Source organism: Eschrichtius robustus, chromosome X (genome assembly GCF_028021215.1).
Source record: "Eschrichtius robustus isolate mEscRob2 chromosome X, mEscRob2.pri, whole genome shotgun sequence".
Classification (NCBI taxonomy): Eukaryota; Metazoa; Chordata; class Mammalia; order Artiodactyla; family Eschrichtiidae; genus Eschrichtius; species Eschrichtius robustus.
In genome coordinates this window covers 134,909,309-134,936,226 of record NC_090845.1, presented here as the reverse complement: position 1 = coordinate 134,936,226, position 26,918 = coordinate 134,909,309, and the positions used below count along the sequence as shown (strand labels likewise).

General features: G+C 65.1%; 1 protein-coding gene across 2 annotated transcripts; it reads right to left on the bottom strand.

Moving 5' to 3' along the window:
• Positions 1-355: 355 nt before the first annotated feature.
• Positions 356-25,834, bottom strand: FLNA (filamin A). Of its 2 annotated transcripts, XM_068534169.1 has the most exons (48): positions 25,733-25,834; positions 22,188-22,675; positions 18,776-19,024; positions 18,573-18,670; positions 18,306-18,453; positions 17,804-17,922; positions 17,633-17,710; positions 17,379-17,541; positions 17,078-17,278; positions 16,479-16,616; positions 16,266-16,389; positions 16,012-16,148; positions 15,718-15,911; positions 15,469-15,582; positions 15,232-15,375; positions 14,380-14,503; positions 14,133-14,293; positions 13,956-14,046; positions 13,699-13,868; positions 13,330-13,447; positions 12,969-13,231; positions 12,146-12,743; positions 11,886-12,059; positions 11,638-11,800; positions 11,400-11,560; positions 11,137-11,307; positions 10,607-10,730; positions 10,361-10,517; positions 9,510-9,699; positions 9,331-9,354; positions 6,787-7,034; positions 6,608-6,703; positions 6,335-6,437; positions 6,107-6,247; positions 5,870-5,998; positions 5,501-5,674; positions 5,243-5,404; positions 4,946-5,149; positions 4,717-4,869; positions 4,478-4,600; positions 4,093-4,359; positions 3,819-3,956; positions 3,505-3,620; positions 2,846-2,978; positions 1,895-2,071; positions 1,512-1,730; positions 1,224-1,427; positions 356-843 (listed from the first exon to the last, which is right to left on the bottom strand). In XM_068534169.1, exons 2-48 carry the CDS (start codon positions 22,558-22,560, stop codon positions 656-658), a joined length of 7,944 nt encoding a protein of 2,647 aa, XP_068390270.1. In that variant the 5' UTR covers positions 22,561-22,675; positions 25,733-25,834; the 3' UTR covers positions 356-655. The 2 variants fall into 2 exon arrangements, with proteins under 2 accessions (XP_068390270.1, XP_068390271.1); XM_068534170.1 differs by lacking the exon at positions 9,331-9,354.
• Between the last annotated feature and the right edge of the window lie 1,084 nt (positions 25,835-26,918).

The window sequence follows — 26,918 nt, the reverse complement described above, 5'->3', positions numbered from 1 at the left end:
TGCTGTGACTTCAGGTCCTGCTTATCTGGTCCTCCCACCCAGCATTTTACCTCCTGTAGCCTGGCCATGGCCTGGCCTTCCCCCGGGACAGCATCGTTGCTGGTGGGGTCTGGGATAAGCACACTAGCGTCAGGCCCTGTTCTGGAGGCACGACACACCCCCTGCCCCACATTGGTCTGGACTCAGGGAGGCAGAGAGGAGGCCAGTGCAGATGGGACCCGAGTCAGGACCCGCTGGGTGCCAGGGCAGTGGGAGGGGGCCGGGCCTGGAGATCCAGCAGCCTGTGGTCTGGGCCCGTGCCTCCGTCCAGCCTGTCTACCGTGTCAGCACCCTTGCCAGAGAGCTCGAGCCACCCTCAGGAGAATGGAAGCAGAACTTTATTCCTCTTGGCTAGAGAAGAGAACTAGCGGGCAGTTGTGCACAAGACCCCCACCCCTCACCCCTCCCAGGAGCAAAGAAGACAGGCAGCCTCCCTCTGCTCGCCTCTCTCCTTTGCCCAAGTGGAGGCAGGTGAGCGCAGCACAGGGCAGGGTCGGCTGCGGTGACAGGGTGGCCAGGGCTGGCCAGGGCTGGGGCGGGTGCTGCTTGGGTGGCGGAGGGCGGGCGCAGGGGCACTTCTCATCCTGGGAGCTGCTGGCTGGCACGGACACAGAACTCAGGGCACCAGGACGCGGTAGGGGCTGCCTGGGATGTGCTCGTCGCCCCATTTGACCACCAGCGTGTATTCCCCCTTGTCCTTGAGCAGGTAGGAGACGCTGTAGAGCCTGCTGCCCACGTGCTTCACCAGGATCTCCTCGCAGGGTGTCCGGGGCCCGTGTACCCCCACCAGCAGCATGTTGTTGCCTGGGGGTGGGGGAAGGGGCCTCAGTGCCAGGCCCCAAGTCCCTCCCCTCAGCTGTGACTGCGCTGACTCCCTTCTCCTGTCCTGTCTCCTCCCCTTCCCACCTCGTCACCTGTTTCGGGGTGACAGCCCTTCCTAAGGAGCTGCCAGCAACCCCCCACCCCGCACCCGCCCGGCAAGACCAGCAAAGGAAACTCCAGCTCCTCCAGGGCACTCTCCTGAAGGGTAGAGGAGACGGCAGGGAGGCCCAGAAGGCTGGAAGTGGCCCGCTCCCAAAGGCATTCCCACCCCCTCACTCCCCTTCTCGTATTCCCAGGCACTGGCTGTCTGCTCTTATTTCCAGCCTCATCTTCTGGAAGCGGGCTACGGCCTGGACGCCCACCTGCTTTGCTGCAGTCCACCGTGAAGCTGCTCTTCTGGCCCATGTAGGCCTTGCTCAGCCCCACGCCCTTGGCCAGCACCTTGCTGGCGTCGGTGGGACCTGGGCCTGGGGCCCCATGCTGGGGGGCACTGGCAGTCTTGGTCAGGGAGTCCACAAACACTGATGACGTCTCATGGAGGCTGTGGTTGCTGACCAGACGGTGACCTGCAGGGCAGAGCAGGTGGGGCTAAGAGGTGGCCAGAGTGTCATGCACTGGGTTGGGTAGCAGCAGTCTGGTACAAGGCTCACCTGTAACTCTGGCCTTGAAGGGGCTGCCCCCAATATGGTAGGGGCCACCGTACTTGATGGAGATGAGGTAGCTGCCAGGTGCCATGGGGGTGTAGGTGACGCGGTAGCCCTCAGGGCACTCCTGGCAATCCATCTTCACCTTGGAGGGCCCGTCGATTGTGACCGATAGGGCACCCGCGCCCGCATTGCTTGTGTTCACAATAAACTCAGCTGGGCTCCCTGGGGGCACGGGAGGTTAGGCAGAGCTGGCCTGGCCTGTTTCCCCACCCCAGCCCCCCAGTGTAGCCTTGTCACCTCCGCACGTCTCCTGTTGTCACTGAGAGCTCGGAGGAGGGACCCGAGCAGTTGTGTTCACACACCGGAAGCTGCACCCACTGACCTACCTGTAACGCCGCCTTCCAGGCCAGCTCCGTAAGCGGACACCAGGCCTGGGTCCCCTCCATGCCCAGGCTCCCCAACTCGGATCTTGAAGGGGCTTCCAGGGATGTGGGTGCCATTGAACTTGACATCAATCAGGTAGATGCCATTCTCCCGTGGGATGAAGCGCACGGCGTACTTATCTGAGGAGCAGAGGAGCGTGCTGTGGGCCTGGGGTCTCTCCTCCAAAAGTGAGCAGCTGGCATCGGCGAGGGGCTTCCCTTGCCCGCCAGCGTTGAGCCCAGCAGGTCTAGGGGGCCCACTCAGCTTTTTCTGGAGACCGTGCTGGGCACCCACACCCCACTGCACAGACGTCCTGAAGCCTGAGGGGTGAAGCTTAGATGCCCAAGCTACTGATAGGACTCATTCGGACTGGAATCTTTTGTAGGCAAAACGCCCGCCTCGATGCCTCCTTCTCCAAAGGGTACCATGAGTGCCTTATCCCCCACGTGTTCACTGGGGCCCAGAGACAGGCAGGAACTTGCTTGAGGTCACGCAGCTGGGAAGGGGCAGGACTAGGCTGTGAACTAGTGAAACTGGGCTGAGCAGCTCCCCCCACCCCCGGGGCTGTCCTGGGCCTGTCCCCAGGTTCCAGGGGCCTGGGCAGCCCCCATCACTGGACTTCAGGTCTCTCCCTCAAGAGACTGCGCTATACGGCCTGCAGAAGGCGTTTTCCTTTCTAGCAGCATGGCTGCTGAGCCAGGTCCCCAAGGGCTTGGGTCACAAGTTGAAGGCTGAAGGAGCCCGGCTGAAGGAGCCCAGGCCTCTGGGCCCTGTCTCAGCTGCTTCCGGAGTCTGTGCCTTCCCTTTGTACTCTCGGCCTGCTTCCAGCCAGTGGGCCAAGCCCAGGGGAGGCCCACTGCTCCCAGTGGGGCCAGGGCAGACGGCTGGGTGGCCGGGAAGGGACAGGGCCTCACCTTGGTCGATCTCTGTGACATAGCACTCCTCCAGGGCTCCTGAGGGGCTGTGCACCTTGGCATCGATCGCCCCCTTGGCCCCGTTCAGGCTGACTGCAAAAGAGGCTGGCTGGTTGACCTTTAGCCCTGACTCCTGGAAGCACAGCAGATGTGGTTAGGGGCTGGGGCGGGGCAAGGGAAGGCAGGGCTCCAGAAGCAGGAGGCCCACGGGGTTGCACTTACCCATCTGGCGTCCAGCTTGGTTTAAAGAGGGAGAGCCATTGATTCTCGAGGGGCAGCAAGCTACAGGCACACACCCCCGCTCCCAGACCCATGCTCTACAGTCACACACCGGGCGGCAGGAAGGGGGGTGGCCCCGCCCTGCGGGCAGCACTCAGCCCTGGCAGGCTGTCCCTCTTTAAACCTCAGCCCTGGTGCTCAAGGGGCACAGGCTTCTGTTCAAAGCCTTTAGAGCTGAGACACGAGAAAAACTCCACGCGACGGTCAGGGGTACTTCCTCCGACCCCAAGCGTGGGCTGCACCCGGCCAGAGCAGAAGCCCGGCGCCCCGAGCTGGGCTGGGCGGGTCACTCGACACAGGGCCAAGGCCTGCTCTGTGCGGCGGCTCTGGTCTGGCCGGGCCCAGGAGCCCCAGGCGGGCGGTTTCTCTCGGTGCCTCACCTGAAGACTAGAAACAGTAAGGCGGCGGGCGTCACCAGACGGAGAAGCCACAGGCACCACAAAAGGGCTATCGGGGATGTGCTCCTCGTTGAACTTGACTGAGACCTCGTAGTCACCTGAGCAGGGAGAGAGAACAGAGGGCGTGCCGGGAGGTCCCCACCTGTCAGCATTCGAGCCTGCCGCCTCCCACAAACAGCCTGAGTGGCCCTGGGACCTCAAGGTGGAGGGTGGGAGCCGGGCAGGGCTGTCCGCGTAGACCCAGACCAGCACCCAAACCCGGGTGCTGCCTCCCAGCCCCAGCCACATCTCAGTACCTGGCTCCTGGACCACATAGGCCACGCCACAGGAGCCATCCTTGCGGTCCTCGAAGGAGATCTCGGCCTTGCTGGGGCCCTCGACAGCAATGGCCAGGCCCCCGGCGCCAGCTTCCCTGGTCCAAATGCTGAATTCAGCTGCAGGAAGGTACAGTGTGTCCTCACGGAGGGCTGCTCCCCTGGCATCGGCCCCCGCCAAGCATGGCTGCTAGCCCCCTCCTCCCCCCCAGCCCCCGCCCAGGAGTGGCAAGAGCCCCGCGGGAAGTGGGCCTACCTGGCACTCCAGCTTCAGCCCTTTCCAGGCCAGGGCCCCCGGCGCGGACCTTGTGGGCTCCCCCTTCCCCCAGGGGCCCTACGGTGAACTGGAAAGGGCTGCCAGGCACGTGCTGGCCCTTGTATTTGACGCTGACGGTGTGCATGCCCATCTCAGCGGGCACGAAGCGGATGCAGTAGGTATGGTTCTCCCCTTCCACGATCTCGGCCTCATGGCTCTTGCCTGATGGGCTAGTCACCTGGGCTGTCATGTCCTGGATGCTAATTTCTGTAGGTGGGGGACAGCCTGGTGAGCAGGAGACCGAGGGCCCACCCCTCTGTTTGGGACCACCTCGGGCTGGCACCTAGGACTCCCTGGGACCCTCCCTGGCTCCTGTAGCTCCTACCAGGGATCTTCAGGCTGAGGTCACAATGACTGCCAACGTTAGCCACCGAAGGGGCCCGTCGCCTGCGTGTGATGCTCTCTTTCACCCGGCCCTCGCCTGTCACCTTCACGGAGAAGGGGCTGCCTGCAGGAAGAAAGCACAACCCACATCCCACACAAGTTACGTTCTGCAGGTGGACCCCGGGGCATGGCAAGGAGGGTTGCCCAGCCATGGGGAAGGTGCGTGGGTGCCTCACTCACCAGGCACGTGCTGGTCAGCGAACTTGATGTTGATGATATAGTTTCCAGGCTCCGTGGGGCAGTAGGTGACCCTGCATGTGCCATCCTCCAGGTCCTCTGTGTTGATGTCCACCTTGCTGGGACCCTCGATGGACAGGCTGAGCCCACCATAGCCTGCGGGAGGGACACCCCTGAGCCGGGGGGCCAAGTACAGTGGGCTCACCCCAGCTTCCAGACCACCACCACCTACCTGCATCGCGGGTGTCGATGATAAACTCTGCAGGCTCAAAGGTGTGGCCTTCGTGTAGGCCCCGGCCTGAGACCCGCACGCGGCTGGCGTCCCCGATCTCCGACTGGCTGATCACCACGGGAATGGGGCTGCTCGCCACGTGCTGGCCACTCTTCTTCACGTGCACCAGGTGCTCCCCGGCCTCCTTGGGCACGAATGAGATCCCTGGACGCGGGGAGGGGCTGTCAGCCGGGGAGAGGCATGCCCCCACCCCCAGCCTCCCCCCTTCCCAGAAGGCCCTGCTCCCCAGCCTCTTACCCACGTGGCCATTGCGCAGCCGCTTCAGCAGACAGGGCTCCTCCCGGCCCGAGGGCGGCACCACCGTGGCTGTCAGCAGGCTGAGGTCCGTCTCCGAGATATTGATGGGGATGTCAGCGGCAGAGCCCACCTTCAGGTGGGACATGCGCATCGAGTCGTCACCTGGCGGGGGACGGTCACTGTGTGTCCAGGCACAGAGGGAGACTGCACCCACCCTGCCACCTGCCTCCTTTTGTCACTGCGCTGGGTATCACCTACCTGTGACCCTGGCAGTGAAGGGGCTGCCCGGGATGTGCTGCTCATTGTACTTGACCAGGATGCTGTAGTCACCAGGCAGCACGGGCAGGTAGGAGACGCTGCATGTCCCGTCCTGGTTGTCAGTGCAGCTGATTTCTGCTTTGGATGGGCCCTCGATGGCCAGGGACAAGCCCCCTGGAGAGAGTTGTGGGTGAGGGTGGGAACTGTGCCCAGGGACACTGCGCCAATGAGGAGAAGCCCCAACGGGCAAGCAGAGGCCGGGGGTGGGGCAGGGAGCCTCATCTGGGGAGCATCTCCAGTGTCCAGCCCCCCACCGGCTGACAGTAGCCCGCGACACACAGGCAGGTCAAGACGAGAGCTGCCGCTCACCCTCTCCCGCATCCTTGGTGTTGACGGTGAAGACAGCAGGCTTGTTCACCACCCCGTGGGTGAGGCCAGGCCCGTAGGCTGTGACGTGGCCGCAGTTCACATAATCCACATAGAACTGTAGGGGGCTTCCTGAGGCAGGAAGAGGGGCCACGTGGAATGGGGGCCTCGTGTTGCCCCCAAGCCCCTCCCCCAGCCCCACGCCCCTGTAAGGTGGTGGTGGCATGCTGGGGGGCGCACCTGGGATGTGCATGTTGTCGTAGCGGATGTCCATCTCATGCAGGCCGGCCTCGCTGGGTGCGTAGCGCACGGTCACGGTGCCATCCTTGTTGTCGGTGATGGCCGGCTGCGCCACCTTGCCCGAGGGCATCCGCACCTCCCCTGCAGGGCAGTGGGGCCCGGGTCAGGGCAGCCCGTTGGCACACTCTGGCCTCTGTGGCCCCCTAGCTCCTTCCCGCCCCCGCTCACCAGTGATCTCGCCCTTCTTGATGGTGAAGGGGATGACAAGGTCGAAGGGCCTCAGGCTGGTCACATCCAGCCCGTTGACACCCACCAAGGGTCTTTCTGGGGCCTGCAGTGGAGACAGAGGGCCTGAGTGAGGAGCTGCAGGAGGGAAGGGAGTCCCGCGTGGGAGGATCTGGGGTCCCTCCTAACAGGTGGCAGAACAGGGCCTCACGGGACACCCAGCTGGCTGGTCCCCGAGTGTCCCCTAGGGCTGGGAGGAGGTAGGCCAGGCCATACCCAGGTCTGCTGGCCGCCCTGGGCGTAGGTGTACGGTGGGGCCAGCTGCTGAGGCCGTAACGGGGGCTGTGCCGTGGGCTGGTCTCCAGCCAGAGCCTGCAGAGCAACGCACAACAGCTGGAGACTCTGTCATCGCAGATGAGTCCCGCCCGGACGCCTCACCCCTGACCCCTCCTGACCGTCACTTGGAAGGGGCTGTTGGGCACGTGTTCGCCGCCAAAGCGCACGCAGATGACATATTTGCCCGGCTGGGGGGCTGTATAGAAGATGTCAAAGGTGCCGTCCTCGTTCTCTACCACGTCCACGTCCACCTCAGAGCCGTCGGGTGTGCACACGGTGCAGGTCACCTTGCCTTTACCCGCCGCCTTGGTGTCCACGGTGATCACCGTCTCCTCCCCAATCTGGATGGTGGGGCCGATGCCAGCGCCTGGTGGGGCAGGGTGGGTCCCCAAAGGGGGGGCCAGTGCATGAGCTTGGCGCTCGGGCCACTCCTGTCCACCTGCCACCCGCCCAGGCCTCTTACTGCCACCACCAAGCACAGCCAGGCCTCCCGCCCCCGCCCCCCCAAGCTGGGATGGTGAGTGATTTCTCAGAAGGCAGGAAAGGTTCCCCCGAGCCACCTCAAGCCTGGGAGTCCTGTCTCGGGGGAGTCCCCCACATGGGAAAGGCCCAACGGGTGGCACCCAGGAGTCTGAGAGGAAGGAAGGGCCAGGAAGCCCACGAGGCCACCGCCGCCATCAGGGCACAAGCATTTGCTGCCACCGCCCCCGCCCACTTGGCTTCAGCCTGCGCCGTGGACCATGCTGACCGGCGCCAGCGCTCCGGCTGGGCCCACAGCTGCCTTCGCCCCCGCGGCCTGGCCCTGGCCCCCAGTGCCGTGTGCGGACGCGGTGAGGCGGAGTCCTGCTGCAGCGTGGGGAACGTGACACTCGCCCCCCGCCCCCCGGGCCTGAAGGTGAAGTTGGAGTTTCCTGACAACTGAGAACGCTCGCTCGACCGGAGGCTTGCAGAGAGGGGCGGCCGGGCGCGGCCCGGCGCAGGCAGGGAGCTGGGAGCAGGGAAGCAGGGAGGCAGCACAGCGCAGCAGGCAGTGGCAGCACCCAGGGGGAAGGGGGGCAGGAGGCCCGAGCCAGAGCCGCGGCTGCGAGGTGGCGAGAGCAGAGCAGCGGAGCAGCCTCCGGGGCCCCAGAGTGCCCGAGGAGAGGGGAGGGACAGTGACGTTATGATCTGGGCTCAGCCGTGGAGGCTCGGGGGGGCTGTGGGCTGTGAGGCCTGGCAGCGAGTGCTTTCTGGAGCCCGGCCCCTGCCGGGGAAGCAGCTGGGAGCACCGGACCAGCTCGAGGGCTGAGTGCAAGGGGGTCCCCCGGCCAGCCTGCCACTGAACTCTCCTGTCCGCCGAGGGCTCCCACTTTGCTGGGCTCCATGCTGGCCTTCCGCGGCTCTCCTGAGCTCTACACCTGGCCCCCCCTGCTGCCCCCCCTGCCCTGGGAGGCCTCACCTCGCACACAGCCACACCTGGTCTCCCTGGCTCAGAACCTGGACCTGCCACCTAGCTAGTAGCTCGGGCCCCAACCTCACGGTCAGCCCCGACTCCCCGCTTTCCCTGCCCAGCGCCCAGCCCCTCAGCTGCTCCATCCTCAAAGTAACCCCCCAATTTGGCTCCCCCTCAAGCCCCACCACCAGCAGCCTAGCCCAAGCCACCCCTCCGACTGGTCCAGAAGTGACTTCGGTTCCCCAGCTGGGCGCCCTGTCTCCATTCTGCACACGGTGGCCAGGTAAACCGAGACCACTCCCTCAGCCCAGTCCTGCCCCTGCCCCTGCCCCCCCAGGCCCTACCCCCTGCCCTAGGCACGCAGGGCTGGCATCTCAGACCCCGAGGCCTGCTGTCCAAAGTCGTCGAGCCCCTGCCGTGGAGCCCCAGCCACCCTCTAACTTTCTCCCTGGCTGCCTCGGCCAAGGTCCAGGCCGACAGCCTTCAGAGGCTCCCGTGTAGTCGTTGCCTCTTCTTGGTGTCCCTGGCTGGGGCTGGCTCTCCCCTCCCATGCCTGAGCAGGAGAACCTCCGTGCCTGGTTGGGGACCATCTGAATAACGTCACTGCTTGGGGAATAGGGGGAGGGAGGGGGGGAGGGGGGCCACCGAGTGCACTTTGGGGCTCTGAGGCCGGGCCGGGCCCCGCCATGCTGGCCGCCCAAGCAGTCAACGCTGGTGCTACGGCACTACCAGCCAGCCCCACCCACTCATGCAGCCTGCACCTCCCCCGGCCTGGGACGCAGAGGCCCCCGGGAGGTGGGGATGGGGGTCTGTGGATCCGGCCAGGGCCGGGGACTCCCGCTGCTTGGGGGAGACCCCACGCGAGAGCCCTGGACGAGGAAAGAGGAAGTGAAAAGAAAGGGCCTGCTGCCCGCCCCCGGGACTTCCCCGGGAAGCCAAGATCCCCAGACCCCAGAGCCCCCAGGGGGGTGCCTCTCAGGATGCACCTCACCCCAAAGCTCTCAGCTGCAACCCGACTTCTCAGATGGGGAAACGGAGGCCCAGAGAGGGGGAGGGCCGGAGCGCTCATGCTCAGCTCCGGAGGCCCCCCTGGGCCCTAACCCTCCAGCTCCCCCCTCTGTCCCTGCCAAGAGCTGCAGCTGGAACTGTCCTGGGAATCAGCACGGAAGAGGAAAGGAAGCTGCCCTCTGGGCAGGAGGGGCATTGGGAGTGGCCCCAGCAAGCAGCTTACCTAGCCCGTGACCTCCGATTGACACTGAGGTGAGAGGGCAGAGAGCAAGGAGAAAGGTCAGGTGAGTCACTCAAGGGGGCGGCCCCCACTCCCACACGCCGCCCCAAGCAGCGAGCCCTTGCACACAGGCACACCCAAGCCCCGTGCTGAGCGCCGTGGCCGCTGGCGGGCTGGCTCACCTGTGACGGTGCACTTGCTGGCATCCCCAGTGGGCACGGCCCGAACGCGGTACGGGGAGAAGGGGATCTCATCACCACCATACTTGATGAGGATGGTGTAGCGGCCCGTCACGTCTGGCACGTAGGCCACCGTGTACGTGCCGTCGTGGTTGTCTTGGATGTGCGTCTTCTTGGGCTTGCCCTCAGGGTCCTGTGTGGCAGAGCACAGGGGAGGCAGTTGGCCCAAGCCCAGTCAGGCCCGGGGTTCCCTCAGGCCCTCTCAAAGGACCAAGCGTCAAGCACCACTGCTGCAGGGGCAGCCTCCAAGCCGCTCAACCACCATGGCCCAAGACGGCTGCCTGCATCCACCACTGTCCTTTACTTCCCCACGGGCAAGGTCCAGAAGGGAAGCGCCAAAATGCCCAGTGCCCCCCTCCCCACCCTGCGTGATACCAGGCAGGGCCAGGGACTTGGCGCCCATCCTGCTTTACCCCCACGAGGACCTCTCAGCTCCCATCCTCTACCCCAGGGCCTGCCCCAGCACTAGGACGAGCTCCCCCGAAGATCTCAGAGTCCTAGCCTTAATACCTGGCCCCAGAGAATGTTACAGGCAGAAAAGCTGAGGCACTAAGGGCTTTGGTGACATCACAAGTGAGCAAGTGCGTGCGTGGGGAAGCCTGTGTGGCGGGGGGGCCTGCCCTGGCTGGCATGGCTCCTAAGGGAGACCAGAGAGCCGGACTGGCCCATCTGCCCCAGGCCGCGGACCCCGCGCTGCACCCCGCTCCAGCCTGGGCCCCTCCCCTCCCTCGCCTTCCCTGTGCCCGGAGCTGCAAAACAGCAGGACCAGGCGGCCACCCGCGCGGCCAGCTCACCGTGATCTGGACCGCCAGCAGGCCCTCCCCCGCGTCCTTTGCATCAATGGTGAACTCCACAGGCAGGCTGGCGGGCACGCCAGTGGTGTTGAGCCCGGGGCCGCTGGCCTTTACCTTGCTGGCATCATGTGTAGGCAGCACCTTGACCTTGAAGGGGCTGTTGGGCCAGGATGCTGTGAGCGGTCAGGAAGGGTCTTGGTGCCCAGCCCAGGCCCCTCCCCACAGGCAGAGGGCCCAGCCTCTTACCTTCGGGGCACCTCTTCTTCCCCATACAGCACTGAGATGCTGTAGGGCCCCTCACGGCTGGGCACATAGTTCACGGTCTGGGTGCCATCGGCATTGTCCACCACATCCACTGGCTCCACCAGGCCTGGCCCCAGTCCCACAGACAGAGCCTTAGCCAGTGCCCTGGGCCCCTAGTCCCACCACACTAGAAAGCCGAGTCTGGGCCACGCACCCAGCCCTCACCCCAGGGGGGCTCGACTTGCCCTCACCTGCCCGCCCCCAGAACAGCCCTGAGCCCCTGTGACATCTCAGACCCTTGCCCGCTCTACCTGCCTCCCGCCTGCCACATCTGCTCAGTGGCCGAGTCCTGTCTCTTCTACCTCCTTTTGGTCCCCTGCCCCAGGGCACTGGCTCTGGGGTCACCTGAGGCTCCTCCGTCAACTGCCTGCCCACCGGCCCCGCCCCCCGCCCCCGCCGTGTGCTGGGTCCCCTCCCTCAGAGGACCACACTCTCCTGACCTGACCCCCGCTCCCAGGCACAGGAACACTCACCTTTGGGCCCCTGCACTTTGACCTGCAGCGGGGCCACGCCGGCCTTGCTCGTGTCCACCTGGAAGGACTGAGGGAGGTTGGCACGGACCATGCCTGGGCTCAGGCCAGGCCCAGAGCACTTGACCTTGGACGCGTCTGTCACATCGTGCACAGGGACCTTGAAAGGACTGCCTGGAGGCGGGCAGAGGGATGGCAGCTGTGTGAGACAGAGTGGAGGGCGGACGGGTGGTCCCAGCCCGGCCCCAGCTGACCTGCCTCCTCACCTGGCACTTGATGGCCGCCGTAGGTGACGTTCAGGCTGTAGGTGCCGGCCTCGTAGGGCACGTACTCGACCGAGCAGCTGCCGTCCTTGTTGTCCATGCAGGACATCTTGGCCTCGGAGGGGCCCTCTACGGCCAGGCCCAGGCCCCCTGTGCCAGCTCCCCTGGTCCAAACAGACAGCCCGTTATCCCCTGGGTTCCAAGGCCCACTGCGGCCCCTGCCTCTGGGGCTCTCGCTCACCTGGTCTCCACAGTGAACTTGTTGGGCTTGTTGGTGGTGCCGCTTTGGATGCCCGGCCCGTGGACGCGCACTCGGGAGGGGTCACAGCCCTCGGTCACGGGCACCTGGAAGGGGCTGCTGGGCACAGGGCTGCCGTCGTAGGTCACGTCCACAGAGTGGAGTCCTGCAGGAGGGCAGGCTGGGTCAGGAGGAGCCCAGGTCGCCCTGCCTCCGCCCCCGGCCCATCCCTCCAGCGCCGCAGCACGCACCCTCCTCGTAAGGCGTGTACTCCACTTTGTACGTGCCGTCACCACAGTCCTGCACGTAGGTCTCGGTCAGGTTGCCCGAGGGGTTGGCCACGCGAGCCTTGACGTGCGGCCCTCCGGTCTGCGTCAGAGCCCGGGCATCCACACTGAACTCAGTGGTGGCTTCTCGGAAGACGCCTGCAGGGGGGCAGGGAGAGGAAGAATGGGGCTCCAGGGGCCCCGGCTCTCCCTGCTCGCATGCCCTATGGTGGGAGGCCTCTCACCTTGGCCCTCGATCCCGGGACCATAGCACTGGACGCCTGAGGTGTCCACTGCGGGCTCCACCTGCAGCTTGCTGGGGAAGTTGGGCACGGGCTGGCCGCCGTACTTGATGGTGACAGTGTAGGCCCCGGGGCACAGGGGGATGTAGGTGATGGTGTGCGTGCCATCGCCGTGGTCCTGGATGTGCACCTCGGCTGGCAGCCCCGCCTCGGAGCGGATCTCAATGGTCAGCTCTGCGCTGCCCGCGCTCGAGCAGTCCACGTGGAACTGGCCCGCCTCGCCGGCGGTGGCCCGCTCCAGCCCGGGGCCCGAGCACTTGACCTTGGACGGGTCAAAGCAGGGAACCACGTGGGCCTTGAACGGGGAGCCGGGGATGTGGGTGCCAGCGAAGAGGATGTTGATGTTGTAGTCCCCGGGCTCCGCAGGCACGTAGGACACAGAGCACGTGCCGTCCCCGTTGTCCAGGCACTCAAGCTGGGCCTCACAGGGGCCCTCCACTGTCAGGCCCAGGCCGCCTGTGCCGGCGCCCTTGGTGTCGATGGTGAAGCGGGCAGGGGAGCCTGCGCTGCCCCCCTGCAGCCCCGGCCCAAAGGCTTTCACCTGCGGGAGGAGGGGCAGGTCAGGAGCCAAAGCCACGCCACCTCCCTGACCCTCGACCCTCAGACCCCCAGCCTGACTCCGCCTGCCTCCTCTCGTTCTGGCTCCCCTCCCCCGCCAGACGGGCGCAGGCAGGCCTGAGCAGGGCCACCGCTCAAAAGGACAAAAATGAGAAGGGGCGAGGGCGAGTCTGGAGAAGAGAGGGGGTGGCGCCTACGCCCCAGTTACCTTGCTAGGCTTGGTGGGGGGCACAGCTTCGAGAGAAAAGGGGCTGCCAGGCACAGGCACGCCGTCGTAGGTCACCTCGACCTCGTAGGGCCCCTCCTCACGGGGCACAAAACGCACCACGCTGTTGTCAGCCCCTAGGCCTGGCTCCACCTTGCAGGGCACCGCTGTCCCCGAGGGGCCCACAATCTTGGACACCACTTTGCCTTGGCCACCGGCACCCTTCGACTTGACTGTGAACTCCTGGTCTTTGCCAACATCCACCTCTGTTGACACGATGAAAGGAAGGAGAGAACTGTGACACGGGCCCAGGCAGCCCCGGGGCACGCTCAGTGGCTGGCTGTGACAGGCCCCAACTACTTACTCTCTCCCAGGCCGGACACCTTGATCTTGCTGAGGTCCAGGCTTGGAGACACCGCCACCGAGAAGGGGCTCTTGGGGATAGGATCCCCTCCATAAGTGACACTGACACCCACTGGGCCCTGGGAAGGGTACAGAAGGGCAGGGTCGTGGGTCATGGCTTCCCAACTTGGGCATGGGGAGGGGGCTTCAGAGACAATGGCTTCTCTCTGCCACTGCACCCCCTGGACTTCCATGCCCACTCTCTCCCAGGTGGAAAACGAGAGTGGGCGGGAAGCCCCCTGGAGCTGCCCACCCAGCCCACCACGTGAGGGGGCCCACGGGCTCAGCAGGTGTATGGACAGGCGTGGCCACAGGGGGTCAAGGTAGCTACCTGCTGCACAGGAGTGTACTTGACGGTATAGGTATTGTCATGGTGGTCAACGAGGTCCACATCACGCACCACGTCCCCCTTGGCCAGCCCCGAGAACTGGACATCCAGCTTGCCTTTGCCGGCAGCTTTGGCATTGACCGTGAAGTGTGTGGGTTTGCCAAGCTCGACACCTGAGGAGACACAGCTACCCTGTAGGGGCAGCTTGCCCCACAGCCCCTCAGGGCTCCCCAACCTCCCCATGGGGTACTTGTCCTCACCGGTACGACTGAGGCCAGGGCCCTCGGCCTTCACCTTGCTGGCGTCATGGGAGGGGTCCACCTTGACCCGGATGGGGCTGGTGGGCGTGGCCTGCAGGGGGCAGGAGGAGAAGGGCTGAGAGGAGAGCAGCACCCCAACACCCAGCAGCGTTAGGGGCCGGGAGTGGCAGCACCCACCTGGTCAGCAAAGAGGACCATGATGGTGTAGCTGCCCGCCCCACGGGGTGTGTACTTGACCGTGAAGGTGTCGTTGTCATTGCGGATGATGTCGAAGTCAATGTCGGCCTCGGCGGGGCCCACCACGCCGGGGGCACACTTGATGCCGATGCTGACGTCACCTGCGGGCGAGGAGGGAGTGGAGGCTGGGGCCTCACGGGGACGCCTCGCCCACTCGCCCACCCGCGCTCTCGAGGCAGGGCCTTACCCTGGCCGGCCTCCGTGCAGTCCACAGTGAAGTAGGTGGGCTCGTGAGCCTTGAGTCCCGTCTTGGCCACTCCTGGGCCGTACACCTTGACCTTGTTTGGGTGGCTGCCGGCTCCCACATTTACCTGCAGGGCACGGGGGCAAGTGCAGGGGCATAACCAGTCTGGAGTAGGGGCAAAATGGCGTGCCCACCCTGGGGAGTCGCCTGGTGGCTGCGTGAACAGTGACGTGTAAAGCAACCACACGCTGCTGCAATGCCGCCACCCTTCGCTACCTATCCAACCAGAGCGATGAGATCGCTCGTCTGCACTAACACCTGTACTGGAGCGTTCATGGCAGCACTGCTCACGACAGCCAAAAGGTGAAAAAACCCCAAATGACCATCAACAAATGACTGGACGCCTAACATGTGGTCTATCCGTACGACGGAGCACCATTCGGCCGTGGAAAGGCAGGAGGCACTGACTCGTGCTATGCTGCGGGTGAACTAACGTGAACACGACGTTGAGTGAAAGCAGCCAGACACAAAAAGCCACAGGGCCTGGGAGTCCGTCCCCAGTAAATGTCTAGAGAAGGTAAACCGCACAGCCAGAAAGCGGGTGAGTGGCTGCTTCGGGCCGGGGGCAGTTGGGGGGTAGAGGAGTTTCTCTGGGGGACGGTGAAAATGTCCTCATCCTCGACTGTGGTGATGGCCGCACAACTCTGAACTTACTCACAACCAGCGAGTTGTTTAACTGAAAGGGGTAGGCTGTACGGTATGCGAGTTTCATCGAAGAGGGCCGTACCAGAGCAAAGCAGGCGCCCAGGGAGGTGGGCTAAAGGCCTGTCTGAGGCCTGCAGAGGGCAGGCTCACCCGGAAGGGGCTGCTGGGGATGCTGACACCTCCCCAGGACACCATGGCCGTGTGCTTCACTGGCTTCCGGGGCACGTAGGAGCAGCTGTAAGTGCCGTTGCCGTTGTCCTTGACCACCGCCTCCACGGGGCAGCCCTCGTTGTCCTGGAAAGTGGGCGGGCGCGGGCAGCCTCCTGGTCAGTGCCCGGGTCTGGGCACCTGCCCACCCTGCCCCCCCCCCACAGACGGGCACCCCACCTGGACTTGGACCCTGAGAGGAGCCTTCCCACCGTGCTTGGCGTCCACCGTGAACTCTGCCGGCTTGTTGACGGCCACGCCCGTCTTCTCCAATCCAGGCCCACGTGCCTTCACCTAATGGGGGGCCACCCAGATCTCAGGGGACCAAGTGCTGGCCTCCAAACACAGAGTGGCAGGAGCACGCTGCCGGCAATGCCAGCCCAGGGCCCCAAAGCCCAGAGACCCAGCCCAGCGGCCCGCGCCCTTTACCCTGTCAGGATGGAAATCCTGGGGCGCCTCGCGGATGTCGGCCATGAAGGGGCTGAGACGGATGTCTTCACTGTTGCACAGCACGTGCACGGCATACTCGCCAGCCTCCTGGGGCCAGTAGCGCACATCACAGGAGCCATCGCCCTTGTCATCACATTCGATCTTGGCCTGCGACGGGCCCTCCACCGAGAAGCCTGACAACAGCCGCCAGCTCCGTCAGTGCCCTGGAGCCTCGGGAGGGTGGCCCTCACCAGCCTCTGCCCCCAGGTGCCCACATCGCAGCCTCCAACTTACCCAGGGTGCCCACGTCGTCCCCAATGGCCTCCACCACAAAGTCTGCGGACTTGCCAACGACGCCGCCCTCCAGCCCGGGGCCCCAAGCCCGCACCTTCTGATTGCCACACTCGGTGCCCACCTTCACCTCGAAGGGACTGCAAGGAGAGAGCCACCCAGGGGAGTGCCAAGGGGCCCCATCTTGGAGGGGGGCCGGCCCGAAGCCAGCAGAGGGAGGAGCGCGCCACCTCTGAGCGCTCAGCCCGGGGCCTCACCTGCGCCCGATGTTCTGGCCGCCCCACGTGATGGTGACAGTGTATGTGCCGGGGACCATGGGGTAGTACTCGAAGCCATAGACACCATCCCCCAGGTCCTTCTGTTTCACGCGCTCCTCGCCCTCTGCCGGAGACAACGGAGGGCCTCAGGCCTGCCCAGCGGTGGCCGGGGACTGGCACCGCCCACCCCAGCCCAGCCACAGGCCAACTTACTGGGACCCTTCACGGTGACCTTCAGCTCCCCACTGCCTGCGCCCTTCGTGTACACCTTGAAGTCGGCAGTCTCCTTCACTCGCACACCCTTGGGTTGGAGGCCTCGGCCGACGGCGCGGCAGGCACCTGGGTTACAAGCTGTGGGCAGAGGGCTGGCTGAGCTGCGGGGAGCTGGCGCGGGCGACCCCTCCCTTGCTCCCACAGGGCCGGTGAGGGACGCGTAAGAAAGAACTGGACATGGCAGGCCTCCTCCCACCTGCTCCAGCCACGCCAGCCCCCAGCCCCCCGCCCACCCGCCCCTAGGAAGACAGATCCAAGTACCGTTGACCCTGTGGGCAGAGCAGAGAGCAGCAGGTTTCTAGACAGCTGGAGCGAGCTCTTCCGAAGGTGAAAGCGTGGAGAGAGAGAGATGGAGAGGGCGAGAGGAGGAGGAGGAGGAGGAGGGTCCCAGCCGGGCCAGAAAGAGTGCGCCCACACAGCGGAAGTACAGAAGCCCAGGGAGCCGGGGCGGGGGCTGGAACGGGACCTGCCCGGCTGCCCCCCTCCAAGACCGCGGGGCTGGAGCCGTGCCCAGCGGGGGGCGGCCGGGACTGGCCTACCTTGGCCAACAGTGACAGTGTAGGGGCTGCGAGGGATGGGCACACCAGCGAAGGTGACATGCACCGTGTGGACGCCCTCCATGGTGGGCTGGTAGCTGCAGCGATACGTGCTGTCGCCCCGGGCCTCCAGCTGAGGCTCCACGGTACCCTTCCGTCCTGCGGGGTCCTGGATCACCACTTCCACCTCGCCTGTCCCCGCTCCTGTCGGGAGGCATCGGCTCAGATCCTGGAGCCTCCAGGCCGCTCCCGCGCCCCCGCGGCTCTTTCCCCAGACCTGCCGGCCTCGGCACCCTCCCCTCACCCGCCGTGAAGATCTCAAAGTAGGTGGTCTTGTTGGCGATGTTGCCGCTGGGCTCCAGGCCAGGGCCCTGGGCCGTCACTTTGCTGGCATCTCCCTGGGACTTGTCCACATACACCTCGAAGGGGCTCTTGGCGATGTGCTGGCCGGCAAAGAGCACGGTGACCTGTTCCCAGGAGGGGCGCACCGTGAGGGCAGGGTTGGGGCGCTCTCGCCACTGCCCTCGCCACTGGCCTCCCCTTGGGCTGAGGGCTCACCTTGTGAGTCCCCGTCACCTCGGGGACATACCAGACAGAGAAGGTACGGTTCTTGTCGTTATTGGCGGTCACCTTTGCCTAGGGTGGGAAGGAGTCCGTGAGCTGTTGCTCAGAGCGGCCCCTCCGCACAGGGGCCCGGCAGCGCCCTGCCCTGCCTGCCGGCCGCCCTACCTCCTCCTGGTGCCCGGCTGGGTCCTCCACGTACACCAGCACCTCTCCCTGCCCAGCGCTTCTGGTCTCCACGGTGAACTCTGCCCGCTTCTTCACCATGTTGCCTGTGGGCTCGATGCCTGCCCGGGGATGGGGGGGAAGCCACAGGCTGGCTGTGAGGGCTGACACACCCCCACCGCAGCCCCATCAGGCCGTTCGGAACGGGGTGAGTCAGTTCGGTGTACACCCCAGCGCGCAGAACCGGGCCTTCAGCCCCAGCTGCGCTCCTGCCGTGGGACAGGCCTGGGCCTGTTTTCTAGAACGCTGGCTTGAGTTTGCCTCGGGCTGGTGTGGCGAGGGGAACACAGAGCCAGTGGCCAGTTTTGACCAGCCCTGACCCACTCCTGTCTGACTCACGGGGGGCATTTGATAAACCGGCAGCCACGTGACTGCAGACTCCCCAGGAGCTCACGTTCAGGGAGGAGGTCACCTTGCAGGAGGACCCCCCGCCCGGCTCTCTCACCTGGCCCGTAGGCTCGGGCTTTCTTCGGGTTCAGTTTGGGCCGCAGGGGAGCCCCTGGTTTCAGCTTGGCCTTGGGGAACTGGGACAGGTAGGTCATGACGGAGTGCTCATCCACATTGGGGTCCACGATCTCCTCAGGGGTGATCACCTGTCACGCGCAGAAAAAGCAGCCAGTTGGCCTCCAAGCCTCAGGGTCCTGGGACGCACCACCTCCCCGCACTGGGACCTTGGCCCCCAGGCGGCCCCGGTTGGCCCGGCGGAGCGTACCTGAGGGATGCCCAGCCAGTCGTCGGCCTGCTGCATGGCTTCCCTCGCATTGTTCACGGGCTTGCTGGCATCCCAGGAATCCCAGTCAGGGCACAGGCCTGCGAGGCAAGGAAGGCCATGAGTCTGGGGGGCCACAAGAACCGGCTGCAGGCCACCCCCTCCACCCCCCTACAGGCGGCCCCGGCCCCCCCGATGCCCCTCACCCGGGGCACAGCTGTCAACAAGGGCGCCCAGGGCCCTGCCACTCTGCCAGTCCCGGCTGAAGTTGGTGATGGGCAGCTGCGGCAGCTTGTTCTGGATCCAGCCCAGGAGCCTCTGCTTGGGTGTCTGTTTCTTGGTCTCCTCGTCCTCCTCCTCGTCCCACATGGGCATGGAGATGGAGTAGTGCAGGATCAGGGTCCAGATGAGGCCCAAGATCAGCTTGAGGTTCCCGTCCACGATGGCCTTGCTGTCTGTAAGGGGAACGAGTGGCAGCACTGGGTGGGCAGGGCCGACCCGGGAGTCCCCGTGCGTGCGCGCACACACACGCACATGTGGCTTTGGGGGGTGGTGCACGTTCAGGGTGTCAGGCCACTCCCAGGCACTGGGGAATGTGGCAGCACAGCAGGCCCCAGGGAGGAGGCGGAGGCCCCCGTGGGGCAGGGTGGGGTGTGGGTCGGGGACCTTTCTGCCCAGGGCCCCTTTGGGGGTGTGAAGGAGGTTCAGAGGCCAAACACCTGTAGACACATGGTGACAATACAGCACAATGAGGGGGCATTGCTGGAAGCCCTGGGGCCGTGGGGACCCAGAGGAAGGACAGGAGACAGACCTAGGCAGCAGACAGGGCCAGGGGAGGCCTGGGGACGAGCGCCCTTCCCCAAAGGTGGCTCTGGAGAGTGAGTGGGATGAGTGCTTTGCAGGGGCCCAACGCCCATCCCCAGGGATCTCCAGGAAAGGGGTAGGAGGAGCAGCCGGGCCCCAGGCCCTTGACGCCACGCCAGGGCCCCTGACCTGGCACTGAGAAAGAGGAAGGCAGGCGGGCGGAGAGGTTGGGAAATACGGCTGCTGCCCTGGGGTCGCAGGGGCGGGTGGATGGCATGAGGCCGGGGAAGCGGAGGCGTTGGGTAAGGACCCTTTGGGTGGAGGGTGTGAGCCCCGCCCCCCCACTGCCTTAGTGCTCCCCCTCCCCCAACAGAGCCAAGCTGGGAGTTGGGCAGCAGCCCTGGTGCAGGGGGAGGGGCTGGGAGCCCCAAGGAACCAGTGGTTGGGCTGCATGGCCCTGACTCACTGGGGCCCGGCAGGGATGGCCTGCCAGCCAGGATGACGGGCAGGACACATTCCAGGGGCCCCCTCACCCAGCCCGAAGGGGGAGGGCGGAGCCAGTGAGCCTGGGTTGGGCGCTCAGGGCCCAGCTTGGGAGCCTGGGTGGCAGAGGTCATGGGTGGGGTCCCCAAGTCCCGCTGCCTCAGCAGAGGCTGCTCAGCTGCTGCCCGCCCTCCTCGCCACCTAACGGGCCACTGGGCTGCAGGCTGGTGGCCGCCAAGCTCACCACAGGGGAAGTGGTTAGGGCGGGCACCCTGCACCCCATCACCATGGCAATCCCTCTGGGCTCTGAGCCCCACCCAAGGCCCTTCTGGGTCTCAGCCTCCTCAAGCGATGGGGGGGGCCGGGGGGGTTCTCTGAGAACTCAGGAGGGCTGCTCATCTTTGGAATCCCTGCTGGCGTGTTCCACCTACCGTTCCCCAACAATCAGTAGAAAATACTTGTCTAGTGAGTCAACTTAGGGGTGGGGAGAAGGGGATGGACGCCACCAAAAGGGCCATCAATGGCAGGTAGCCTCTGAATCCAGTGGGCAGCACCTTGCGGACCAGCTCAATGCCACTCAAAGCAGAGCGGCCTTCCTGCTCCTAGACTGGGGCTGGTCCCGGTCCCTCACCACTGCCTTGCACTGTCCCCAGATGGCAGGTAGCAGGGTGGAGTGGGGGCTTCAGGCTAGGGGTGACGGGAAGGTTCAGACAAGACCAAGGGCGCAGGGGCAGCCGGGCCTTCCCGCCAGGCTCCCTCCCGCAGAATCCTGAGTCTAGCACAAGCCCTCAGCAGGCCCGAGGTCCACTATGACCCACGAGGGGAAACACAAGGCCAAGCTCATCAGCCATCATGGGGCTGGGCCCTCCCCCCCCCCACCCCCACCCCCGGTCCATAGGAGGCTGGCCTAGGCCCTCCCATCCACCTCACAAAAAAGGGTGGGAAGGACCGGGCTCAGAGTTGAGAGACTGACTGGTTGGATGGCCCCGCCCCATCCCACCCCCTTTCCCCAGCCCCCGGGGCCAGCCTGCCCCCTCCCTCCCCTAATCACTGCTGCTTTCCAACATTTTTTTGCCTTATATGGCAAAGCTCTGGGAACTAGGCCTGCTCCAGCCAGCTCACAAGAGGAGGAGAAGGAGGGAGGGGGGGAGGAGGAGACCCCCCCAGACAATTGGGGTGTGGCCCGCCTCCCCACATCCGGTTGCCCCCCCACCCAAGGCTCAGAGATGACTCAGCTTGGCTAGACTGAGGCTGGGACTGGGGGGTGGGCCTCGGCCTCGACTTGCATTCCAGAGAAAGAGGTGGGGCCCTTGAGACCTGCCCTGAGTGGTTGGGGGCACCTGAGTCTCGGTCCCTCCTTTTCTCAGGCTCAGCATGGACCGGGCCAGGGCTGTAGGGACAACTGGAAGGCCTCTTTCGATTCTGAAGGAAAGAAAGCTCATGCCCCTCCTCTCCCTGTCGCGTCTCCCCGCCCCCCGAAGTCGCCAGCTCTGGTGCCTGTCCCTGTGTGGCTCTCATCTCCGAAGTGCCTGGGATGATGCAGTAGGCCCAATCAAGGCCAGCCTCACCAGCCCGGTGACACGAACACTGGGCTGGCAGCGAGCCCAGCACATGCTGGAGTACCTCCCAAACAACTCCTGCATATTCTAGATGCAGGAAAGCAAGTCCTACATGGAGGCAAGCGTTTGGCACAAGCTCGACAGTAACTGGGTATCTAAGTGACTACAAGCCAGCTCCCTTCACTGGCCAGCGCCCAAACCCATCTCAGGTGCTGTTTTGCTAGCTATGGCCCTCTCTGGCCCCCTAGTTCCCGAAAGGAGATCTAAACTTGGGGTATGAGCCATCTTCACTGGAGGGCACTAGACAATGGGACCCACAAGCTCCAACCCCCTGTTTAAGGAACCACAGGGGTGCCTGAAGCCCAGAGGGCCCTCTCCAAACTGCTGTAGGGGGTGGAGAGCCCCGGCCTCCCCCTCGTTAGAGATGGGGCACTAGGCGCACGGCCAGAGCTTGGCCAGTGCCCGCCCCCCCAGGCCCTCTCCCACCGCGGGCGCAGCGGCGGGGGCGCGGCCTGTGGAGGATGTGAGCTCAGCCTGGGCGTGGGCCAGCCGGGGACCGGCGGGCGGGGGCGCGTAGCGGTCCGCACGCACCGCCGGCCTGCGAGCCTTTGTTCTCGAGGCCCACACGGAGCTGGGCGGCCCCGGGGACTCCCGGGGCAGCGCCACAGCTTAGGGGGGGGTGTCTGCGAGGGGTCAGCCCGGGGAAGATGGGAGGACGCGCGGAGCCCCCCTCCCTCGCCTCCCAGCGCCACCGGGCGGCCCGCGCCCTCACCGATGGACACGAGCTTGATGCTCTCACGCTCCAGGAACTCGAGCGCCACCGACACATTCTCGAGCTGCATCTGGCGGAAGGTGGGCCTCTGGTTGTGCTTGCGGTGCATCTTCTTCTGGCTGAGCACCTCGAGCAGCGCGATAAGCCGCAGCCCGTCGCTCAGGTCCGTCTGCAGGTTGGCGATGCGCTTGCTCACGCACTTGAGGTGCTCGTTGCACCAACGCGTGAATGTGTTCTGCTGGATCTTCTTCCACGGCGCATCCTCCGCCAGGTCCTTCTCGGTGGCCGGCATCTCGGCGTCTCGCGTGTCGGCGCCACTTCCCGGAGCCGCGCCCGCAGCGCTCTGGCCCGCCCGGGAGTGGGAGCTACTCATTTTGAGGCGCGAGGAGCCGAGGGGCGGTGCTGCAGCCCAAGCGAGGGGACGGCCCTTTAATTAAAGTCGCAGGCACCTCAGCGAGCGCGGGGCGATGCAGACAGCAGAGGTTGCGCTGCGGAGAGAGCGAGCCCTTTAAATGCGGCCGGGGGCGGGGCTGGGAGGCGGAGTCACATTGGGGCGTGGCCGTGGGTGGGGCTTCGGGCCGTGCCCGCCCCGCCCCACCCCACCCGTTGGAATGCCCCCCTGAGTCCCCCCGCCTAGGCGATTTCGACCCGACCCCCAGGCTCCGGGAAGGGTTGTTGGGCCCCATAGCGGGCAAGGATGCGCTCAAGTCCTGCGATCTCCCTCCTGCGCTGCAGGAAACGCTGCAGCGAGGAAAGGCTTAGCAGAGTCTGGCGCTGGACCGCTTGGCTTCCAGCGGGCACACCATACAAGGGACTTTCCTTCCCCAAGGCCCCTGCGGGGGGTGGGGTGGCTCGCCCTCCCTGAGTCACGTGGACTCCGCTCGGTCCCCACAGCCCCCCGCCGTCCCCTCTCCCCCGAGCTCCGGCGCTTGGGGTTCCCTGGACGCGCCCCAGCCGGCGGCCCCGGCAGCAGCAGCAGCAGCAGCAGCAGCAGCGGGAAGGGGCCCGATCTGAAGGGCGAGCCCTTGGAGAGCGCAGGTCTGGGCCAGGCGCTGCTGGCAGCGCTTTGCGCGCGTGCGCCACGCCAGGGAAGCCCGTAGCGCCCGAACCCTAGGCCGCCCCCCCAGACCCCCTGCCCCAGCCCGCCTTCCCACTCTGCAGGGCCTGGCCTGCGCACCTGCGCCCCGCCGGTCCCCACCGCCTCCCTCCCTCCCCGCTCCACCCGGGAGGAAATGGGGCACTGGGCCAGGAGGCCACCGGCACTCCAGGAGCCAGCAGCCTTGGAAGGGGCCCGGGCGTGCCGATGCGCACTGGCACAGGGCGCCGTGTGATGCATGCAGAGACAGCGAGTGCCCGCCTCACCCACCCGCTGTCCACCTGGGGCGGGAGGGGCTTCCGCTCCTGTCGGAATGGCCCCTGAGCCCAGTGTGACCAGCGGCCGGGCAGCGGCGGGGGGGCGGGGGTGGGGGCTTCCAGACTCAGAGGGACCTGCTCCGGGGTTCCAGTAAGACTTGGTGGGCTCTGAGCACCCGGGTCTCGGTGGGCTTCGGGGCCGTGGTAGTGCAGAGCGGGCCCCCAGGACAGGGGGGCCAGGGGACCGAAGGGGGCAAACCACGGAAGGCTGCCAAGGCCTGCTGGGGAGCCGGGATGGTGTCTCCAGGGCAATGGGGAGATATTTGCTCAAAATTAATTTTCTGGTAGATAACTGGAGACCGTGGGAGGTCACTGTGGGGAGACATTGACCGGCAAAGGCACAGGGGCAAGAGGCCTGTTGGGACATTCACTGCCACCCTTCTCAGTGAAGAGAAGCCAGCTTACTCATGGCTTTGTCACCAGAGTGGACTCACTTGCCCCAGTTCTGTGTACCTCCCCTCTCCAGGATGTTCCCTTCTTTACATCTTTTTTCCAGAAAGGCATGTCTCTGTCCCTCCTGCTTGATTCTTAGATTGACCCGCAGACTAGCAGTAATTAAGTTATCTGCTGAAGACCAGTGGGAGAGGAGGCCCTGGGTCAGCCAGCACGTCATGCCCAAATATGGTTGACTCTTGCACAGCCCTGGTATCTGCATCACCCACAGTGGGGCTGCAGTCCCCACGGGCATCTCCCCTGCCCTCCAGCATGCTCGCTTAGGGGCTGCCTGTCACCCCACTGGTTTTTCCTCACCAGTGGTGGTGGTATGGGGTCCAAATGATGTTTTTCAGTCTGAGGCTCACCTCCTGTGCACTGTCCACTCCTGACCACTTTCAGACACACGTGCACAAAACTCCACACTGCGGTGTCTGGGAACTGGGATGGAGGTGGGAGAGAGAGCTGTAGAGGGGGACCCGTGTGGATCCCTCCCTACCAGGCCCCATTCAAGAGGGGGTGAGAGTTGTTCTGATTCCCCTGCCCCACTGGAAAGCAAGTTCCCAAGGACAGAATTACACCAAGAATTGATTTTCACTCCATAACTGCCATCCAATTGGGTCTGTGTTCATTCCTTAATCTTCAGAGAGCAGGGAAACTGAGTCAGAGTAAGCGACCAGAAGCCGGCTCCAGCAGAAAGGGGGACAGAAGCTGGGTGCCCTGGCTTCCAGCCCTAGGGTTTCCCTATTTGGGGGCGATAAGTGATGGGGGTGTAGAGGGTTCTTGTCCCTAGGGGACATAGTATCACCACCAGGTGGCGCCCCATCCCAAAGCCCCCAGATCGGGCAGTCCTTGGAAGCCAAAATCCAGCTCTTTCATATTTTCCCTTATTTGGAGTAGATTCTTGGATGTTAGACACACCCCGCCTCCCACCCCACTCCTGCCCTCAGACTCCAGGCCAGGCCCTCCCACAGGAGTGCTTCGGCTGATGAAGAAAGCCGAAGAGTGGCAGGAGGGGCTGCTCAGGCAAGTCCAGGTGCAGCAGGTGACAGCACTCAAGTCCTGAGTTCCCACTTCGACAGTGCTGCCTGGAGCACAGGCAGGTGGGTCTGCCAGCGGACTTCACCTGCTTCTCCTGGACCAGGTGGCATGGGAATCTGGGGACCCTGCCGCTCACATCCTGGCTGGTGTGAACATCTAGCTCAGAGCCAACCTGGGACAGGGCGCAGCCTGAGAATCTGGCCTGGCCACCCTCCCACCCGGGTCCCCGTGGAGCACAGCAGCCCAGGAGCCAGCCCCCATGTACCCAAGGCAGTTGGTGCCCAGAGGACTGGTGTCACTGAGGTACCCACTGTCGCCCTCCCAGGGGGCATACTGGCTGCGAAGTGTCCTTCCAGGTGGTCACTCGCGCTCAGCCCACACAATGTCCTGGTTTCAGGGCCTTGCCTTCCTGGACAGTCATGCAGTGACCCGCTCACGGGCACCCACGAGAGCCCATATCCTGCCAAACGCTCAGACACCCTCTCTCTCAGGGACCCCCCGTGGCTTTCGGCTCCCACACTCCTGGGCACACACATAGATTCCCAGGGAAACCAGGGAAGGCGGCTGCGCTCACGCACCCGGCTGCAGCTGGCCCTGGGCTCCCGCTCCGCGAGCAGCTTGGTGACCGTCCCACTCGGTGCCCGCCTCGGAGGCCTCACCTGCTGTCCCTGCGGGCGGCCGGCGACCGCGGGGTGGCGCCTGGCCGGTCCTACAGCCCGCGCCGAGCGCCTCGGGGCTCCGCTGGCGTCCGCTGCGCGCCGCGCGCCTCCACGCGAATGGGCCGCCGCCGCCCGCCTTCTTGTTTGCCGCACCCCCGCCCCGCGCCCGGCCCGGCCCGGCGAGAAAGCCTTAATTGGTAAAATCGCCCAGGAGCGGGGGTGGCGGGGCGCCGCGGGGGCGCGCCGTGAGCTCAGGCGCCCGGGCCGCCGGCGACGCCCCCCCACCCCCGATGAGCTCACCGTCCAGCGAGGGGAGGGGCGCGCCCAAGGGGTCTGCAGGGCCTGCGTCTCAGCCCAGCAGCAAAGGCCACCTCCTCCAGGGAGCCGCCCACAGTCACGGCCCCCCGCCTTTGCCCCGAGCCTGGGCTGTCCAGACAAGTTTGATTCTGCCCTTGGGGGTGGGGGGCGACAGGCGCTTGCAGGTGCTCACTGAGCGCCTACCACCCGGAAGTCCGCACTGGGGCAGGGACCCGAGCCCCGTGATGAGCCAGCGTCCTGGCTGCCACTGAGTTGGCCTCTGATGGGTGCCAGGCCTGGCCTGGGAGCGAGCAATAGAAATGTTCTGAATTCTCAGGAGCATGATTAGGTGCAGTGCTGAGCTCTGGGCGTGTACAGTGGGGTGTCGCCGAGGAGCCAAGTGTCTGTGAACTGGGTGGGCACAGCCATGCCCTGGCACTGCCAGGCTCCCTCTTCCTCTTCTACGTGCCCATTTCCTGGTAGCTTCATATTCAGCTCAAATGTTACTTCCTTGGGGAAGGCCACATAAAGCAGTGTCTTAATATTTTGCCCACAACCCTCAATAAGAACTACATTTTACATCCTGAGCCAGTACCTGCACGCACACACAGATTGACACAAATAACTGAAACAAACGTTCCACCAAATGAGACTTTCCCTTACTGCCTGAAAACACTCTGATATTTCCTATTCTATTCTACTTCATAAAAAGAGAGAAAGAAAAGAAGGAAGGGGGCTTCCCTGGTGGTGCAGTGGTTAAGAATCCACCTGCCAATGCAGAGGACACGGGTTTGAGCCCTGGTTCGGGAAGATCCCACATGCCGAGGAGCAACTAAACCCGTGCGCCACAGCTACTGAGCCTGTGCTCTAGAGCCCGAGAGCCACAACT

Excerpts from the sequence above, each read along its gene's own strand:
- FLNA (XM_068534169.1), bottom strand. The coding sequence starts at position 22,560 with ATGAGTAGCTCCCACTCCCGGGCGGGCCAGAGCGCTGCGGGCGCGGCT. Across the intron at positions 5,675-5,869 it reads CACCAAGGATGCGGGAGAGG|GGGGCTTGTCCCTGGCCATC; the intron begins GTGAGCGGCAGC and ends AACTCTCTCCAG. Across the intron at positions 2,979-3,504 it reads TTACTGTTTCTAGTCTTCAG|GAGTCAGGGCTAAAGGTCAA; the intron begins GTGAGGCACCGA and ends CTGTGCTTCCAG.